This window comes from Eimeria mitis, genomic scaffold (assembly GCF_000499745.2).
Source record: "Eimeria mitis Houghton genomic scaffold, Emh_scaff128, whole genome shotgun sequence".
Classification (NCBI taxonomy): Eukaryota; Apicomplexa; class Conoidasida; order Eucoccidiorida; family Eimeriidae; genus Eimeria; species Eimeria mitis.
In genome coordinates, this window is record NW_013568572.1 from 24,728 (window position 1) to 31,014 (window position 6,287).

Consider the following 6,287-nt stretch of genomic DNA (forward strand, 5'->3'; position numbering starts at 1 on the left):
ATATATATATATATATATATATATATATATATATATATATATATATATATATATAGAATATATATTATATCACTTGCACGTGTTGACCTGCAGGCCGCGACGGCGCCATAATATTTGAGAGTTCTTTTGAGGAGTTTGAAGAAGGCGACGTGTTGCTGGCGTTCGAAGAAAGAGAGAAAAGTCCACCTTCGTTCCTCGCTGGCCACCACTTCATGAAAGCTCCTGCATAGACCGCAGAGGCGTGTGCCGCCGCCGGCATCTCGTGCTCTGTGCAAATATCCTGAAAAAAAAAAAAAAAAAAAAAAAAAAAAAAAAAAAAAAAAAGGGGAAAGCCACGCGAAATAGAATACGTCCGACTTGAACGAAGTCGTCGGCATAGAAATTCTGCAAAAATTTTTGTTTTTTTGGTATTTTTTCATGGAAACCTCTAATTTTGCAAGTTCTGATTCTGTTGAGTTTGAGCGAAACGGAATACACGATGGTGGCGGGAAAATAACGTATTTTCCCGCGATCCTCGTTTTGAATTATAAAAACATTATAAATGCTGCTCATAGCGTATTTTAATCACTCTATATTTGTGACGAAACCTTCGAACACAAGCTCAGAAAATAAGCTTTCCAGAGCTGCCTATACACCCGACGCCCACACATCGATTTCTGCATCAAGCGGGCTTTACGTTTGAGGGAACACGGGCTTTATTTTCATTCCATTGAATGAATATTCTCTCATCATTGTCGGGGGTTCCTCTTTTATCCCGGCATGTTCGTTTCTCTACAAAATGCGTGTCCTTCCACCCCAGCTGCAAACCGAGCAACCTGAACCGTCAACTCGTGCGGTGCAGCGGCACAAACAAACGGATACCGTCCGTTTCTTACAACGAAAACATCAACCTGGTGGAGAAAAAACACAATTTGAAGGGCGACGTGCATTGAGGCGTTTGCGAAACAGCAGCAAACGCACCATGAAATGCAAGTTGAATTTCTCGAGTTTCCGTGTACACCTCCGCACAGAACACCCACGAGGGACGCTGCTGGCACGTGCACAGGTAGCAAGCTTCATATATTCAGTTCGTTTTACATGTGAAATACCACCACTGACACAGGAAACAGCACAGAGGCGCACTCGTCAGCCACTGAGACAGAACGGAGTGCAGGAGCAGACCCCAGCCCCGCCAGCTGCTGCAGCGATTGCCGTCCTCAGAACTCCTCGATCGTCAGCTGCACGAGTTTCCGTGCGCGCGAGCTGCTCCCCCGTGCTTCCTCCATCAGCGAAGACCCCGCGGACTTGGTGCGCATTCATTCTCAGGTGTATATGCACCTCTCTATTCAGATATTTCATCTTCTGCAGGAACCTCCCCGCGAAAGCTGCCACGGAGACCCCTCAACTCCCCCCCAGCCCTCCTTCAAGGCCTCTGGCTGCAAACCCTTTGACCCGGCCGACCCCTCCTTGCCCGCTGCGGCTGGAGGCTACCCGCAGCAGCAGCAGCAGCAGCAGCAGCAGGAGCAGCAGCAGCAGGAGCAGCATCTTGGATGGAGGCGGGTACGTCAGCAGCAGCAGCAGGTCTGAGCAGCTCGTTGTTCTTTTGTTTCACTGTTGATTTCTTTGTTTTTTTGTTGTTTAGTTTGCTCCCCAGGGCCAGCCGCATGCAGCCCCAAAACTTGAATACCCCAGAAGTGCCGAGTCAGCCATTTACGCTTGGAGAGACGGTGGTGAGAGCAGCAGCAGCAGCAGCAGCAGCAGCAGCAGCAGTAGCAGCAGCAACATCATGTCTCTCTGTATCTGTTTGTGTCTGTGTATCTCTTCTATCTATGCCTCTGTATCTCTGTCTCTACCTGTGTTTCTGTCTCTCTGTCTGCATGCATGCATGCATGCATATTGCTGTGTTACAATAAAACAAATTGCTGCTCATCTCCGTTGCTGCTGCTCCAGGCTCGCGCCCGCTGCGCCTTCTTAGCCTCCCCGGCGGCGCCTCGCAGACACCACCAGCGCATGCACAGCAGCAGCAGCAGCAGCAGCAGCAGCAGCGGCAGCGGCAGCAGCAGAGGAAGCGCCTCTCAAGGGGCCCCCTCCCCTTCCCTGCCTTGATGCAGCCGCCGTCTCTCTTTGCGTTAGGGGGCCCCCAGGGGGCCCCCATCCTAACCCCCCCCTGAGCCGCTAGGTCTGTCTTTGTCTTTGTCTGTGTTGTTGCTGTTTTAATTTGTCTCAATGGTAAAGACAACAACACAGCCCGACAAGTAAAGAACCTAAACCCTAGACCCTAAACCCTAAACCCTAAACCCTAGAGACCCCTGATATACGCATCCATCTGCTGCGGCAGTGCTGCAGTGAGACGAGTCAACAAAACCAACAAAAAGAAAGAAAACCCCGCAGCAGAAACAGCAGCTGCTTCTGCTGCTACCCGCTTGCAGCAGCAGCAGCAGCAGGTGTTGCTGTTGCTGTGTTGATTGCTGTTGCTGCCGCCGCCGCAGCAGCAGCAGCAGCAGCAGCAACAGCACGAGGATTACTTGTGTTGTGTGTGTATGTTTTGTTCGGGGCTGAATCCCTCTCCCAGTATAGGCAGAATGTCTGTGTACCCCTTAGCTAGTCTGCATGCAACAAAAGAATTAAAGTGAGGGTCTATAAGAGCCAGAGGATCATCACCCAGCAGCGGGAGCTCCCTATACACCGCAGGAGATACACCTGCTGCTCTGTATGCAGGCAGGTCACGGCTTGGCCGCTCGTAGCGACGAATTGCCTGAAGAAATATATAAATAAAATAATAAACACAAATATATTCTATTTATACTTTTATATCTTTTTATTTGCTTTTATTTAAACATGTATAAGACGCATTACATGGGCATGCATATAGTGAGGTTAAACGTGTTGGTGCTGCTGCTGCTGCTGCTGCTGCTGCTGCTGCTGCTGCTGCTGCTGCTGCTGATACTGCTACTGCTGCCGTGGTTCTGTTGCTGCAGCATATAACCACATTGGTTGCTGTTTTCAGCAGAGAAGAAGAAGAAAGAAGAAATAAAAAGAAGAAAGGAATAAAAAAGAAAGGACGAAAAAAGAAAAAAGAAGAAAAGAAAAAAGAAAAAAAAAGAAGAAAAGAAGAAAGAAGAAAAAAAAGAAGAAAAGAACAAAGAAGAAGAAAAAAAGAAAAAAGAAGAAAAAAAAAAGAAGAACAAAGAAGAAAGAAGAAAAGAATAAGACAGAAAAAGAAAGAGGAAGAACAAAGAGGATCAAGAAGAAAGCAGAAAGAAACAAAAAGAAAGAAAAAAAGAAAAAGAAACAAAAAGAAAGAAAAAAAGAAAAAAAAGAAAAGAAAGAAAGAGAAAGAAAAAAAGAAAAAGAAAGAAAGAGAAGAAAAAAGAAACAAAAAGAAACAAAAAGAAAGAAAAAAAGAAAAAAAAGAAAAAAAGAAAAATAAAGAAAAATAAAGAAGAACAGAGTGAAAGCCAAATTCATAAGCGTACGAGTAGAGCAGAAACGAGAGAATCCTGCTGCTGCTGCTGCTGCAGCTGCTGCTGCTGCTGCTGCTGCTGCAGCTCGTTTGCTGCTGCGAGGTTTTCTATGGCTTCTATGTGCAGACGGCTCATCGCCTGGCGGTGGCCCCACATCTTTCTCCACTTCTTCCGCCGGTGTTTACCCAGGTGCAGCTTCGGGCCCCGAAAGTGCTGCAGCACGCGAGCTCGCACCTGCAGCAGCAACAGCAGCAGCAGCAGCAGCAGCAGCAGCAGCAGCAGCAGCAACAGCAGCAACAGCAGCAGCAGCAGCGGCAGCAGAAATGTTGCAGTGATAGCAGCAGAATGTCTAGGACTCATGCTCTGTAACAACCGCAAAAAATATAAATATTATATACATGCTAGCTAGCTAGTAGCCAGCTATGTATATTGTGGCTAGCTAGCTAGATAGACAGATAGCTAGCTAGACATGGATGAATAGCTAGCTAGCTGCTTATAGTTAAATTACTAGATAGCTAGATAACGATATATGTATATGTGACTAGCTAGGTAGCTAGCTACCTAGCTACCTATATAGCTAGCTAGCTAGCTAGCTAGCTAGCTAGCTATCCATATATCCATCTACCGTTCTATCTATCTATCTATCTATCTATCTATCTATCTATCTCGCTAGCTAGCTACCTAGCTAGCTAGCTATCTACCTAGCTAGCTAGCTAGATAGCTAGCTAGCTGAGTTACGTTCGGACTTACGCGTATATGTTCAAGGAAGGGCTGCCCAACGAGAGTGGGCCCGTCCTTTTGCTGCAGCAGCAGCACCCGCAGCAGCAGCAGCAAGCCCCCTTCTTTTTGTTTTATTCTATTAACATCATAGAAACGCCCCACCTCCATCCACCGCTTCGCTCCCCCAATCTCAGCCACAAAATATTCTCCGCTCCGTTCCTTGCCGTCCATACACACAGCTAGTTTCTCCTGCGCGGGAGACGAAAGAAAAGCAAATAGGGGGGGCCCCCCAAGGGGGCCCCTCAGGGGCCCCCCAACGGGGCCTCTTAGGGGGCCCCCAGCAAGGTGGTCCCCAGCAAGGGGGCCCCCAAGGGGCCCCCTGCAGGGGTTACTTAGGGGGGCCCCAAGGGGCCCCCCGAAGGGGGTACTTAGGGGCCCCCTAGAAGCCGCTGGGGGGGACCTGGGGGGCCCCACAGAAGAGAAGAAAGAGGGGGGCCCCCCGCAACCCAGCAGACGGCAGCAAGGTGGAGAAGCAAAGGGAGCAGCAGGAAGTACAAAGGCAGAGGTAGCATGCAGAGAGGCCCACTGTGTCTGCTGCTGTTGCTGCTGTTTTGGCTGCTGCAGCAGCAGCAGCAGCAGCAACAACAGCACGAATTTGTGTGGCTCTCTCTCTATGTGCATGCTGACGATGGGGGCCCCGAAGGCCTCTACTGCTGAGGCCAGCAGCAGCAATACATTCTCCTTCTGTACCCTATCCTCTTTGGGGGGCCCCCCTCTTCATTGTCTGTTGCGCTGGGGGGCCCCCACAGCCACTAAGCTCATCACTCAGGGGGGCCCCAGGGAGTCAGCAGCAGCAGAAAACAAAAACTATAAATAAAATAAATATAGTTTATTTCTTCTTTATGCACTTTCTGCTACTGCAGCACAACACAGCAGCTAAGTCGAGGGTAGGGGCCCCCAGCGGTGGCGGGGGGCCCCTCTCTCGTCTGTCTGTACCTAGGGCCCCCCAGGCACATAGCTAGTTGTGTTGTTGTGTATATACATTTATATTAAATTAATTGATGCAAATTAAATTATTATTTATTAAAAATAATTAAAAACACAAATAAATATTAAATAAAAAGAAAAATAGCAACAAACGCAGAGAACCCCCACGTACAGCCCATACACAAACTCAGCCCCTTCAGCACAGCCTTCGCCTGCAGACGCTACAGCAGCAGCAGCAGCAACAGCAGCAGTAGTAGCAGCAGCAGCAGCAGCAGCAGCAACAGCAGCAGTAGTGCAGCAGCAGCAGCAGCAGCAGCTGTCTTCAGCAGCAGCAGCTGTCTTCAGCAGCAGCAGCAGCTGCTGCTGCTGAAGGTTGACTGGGGGGTATTGTAGTACCTTCTTTATCTCGACTTAGCACGGCATATGCCAAGAGGGGGGCCCCTGGGGGCCCCCCATCTTGTTTCATTGCTTCTGCTAGGGTACCTGAGACCCAGGTGTGAGGCCCCTCCCTCTTTAATCATGTGTTAGGGGTTTAGGGTTTAGGGTTTAGGGTTTAGGGTTTAGAGTTTTAGGGTTTAGGGTTTGTAGTTTAGGTGATTGCTGTGTCTGTGTTTGCATACGGATAGATAAAGAGATAACGTGGCTACTGGCGAGACAGAATCCCTGCTGCTGCTGCTGCTGCAGTTGCTGCTGCTGCTGCTGCAGTTGCTGCTGCTGCAGCAGCAGGGAATCTGCTTCTGTTAAGCGCCGCGCTGCAGTGCATGCACAAAGGTAGAGAAAGACAGCAGCAGCCACGAGGTGTACATACACCTCAGAGCAGCAAAACCAAAACAAAAGGAAAACCCGTGCAGGATATGCATTAATAAAATAGTATGTTTGCTGTTGAAGCTGCTGCTGCTGCTGCAGCAGCAGATGCAGCAGCAGCTGTTGCTGCTGCTGCTGCTAGTAAGGAGGCCTATGCTTTTTGCATAGGGGGATTAAACAGACGACGGCCTTTGCGGGTCGCCTGCAGCTGCTGCTGCAGCTGCTGCTGCAGCTGCTGCTGCAACTGCTGCTGCAACTGCTGGTGCAGCTGCTGAGATAGAGAGAATCTGCTGCTGCTGTTGCAGCGAGGACCTTCATATTCGTAGTTGGTTG

General features: G+C 49.1%; 2 protein-coding genes across 2 annotated transcripts in view; one reads left to right on the top strand and one right to left on the bottom strand.

The window, feature by feature from the left end:
- Positions 1–2,150, top strand: part of EMH_0090800 (elongation factor Tu GTP-binding domain-containing protein, putative) — a gene marked incomplete at both ends in the record, with an annotated part of 10,521 nt that extends 8,371 nt beyond the window's left edge. The window contains 3 exons of the mRNA XM_013494772.1: positions 1,348–1,539; positions 1,622–1,709; positions 1,930–2,150. Coding sequence (XP_013350226.1) covers positions 1,348–1,539; positions 1,622–1,709; positions 1,930–2,150 — 501 coding nt within the window. The remainder of the gene's footprint in view (positions 1–1,347; positions 1,540–1,621; positions 1,710–1,929) is intronic.
- A 681-nt stretch (positions 2,151–2,831) lies between these two features.
- EMH_0090910 (ribosomal protein L21, putative) lies at positions 2,832–4,331 on the bottom strand (the record flags this gene model as incomplete). The annotated part of the gene is made up of 3 exons (XM_013494773.1): positions 2,832–2,951; positions 3,456–3,677; positions 4,194–4,331. The coding sequence occupies 3 exons, from the start codon at positions 4,329–4,331 to the stop codon at positions 2,832–2,834; spliced, it is 480 nt and encodes a 159-aa protein (XP_013350227.1).
- Positions 4,332–6,287: the final 1,956 nt, after the last annotated feature.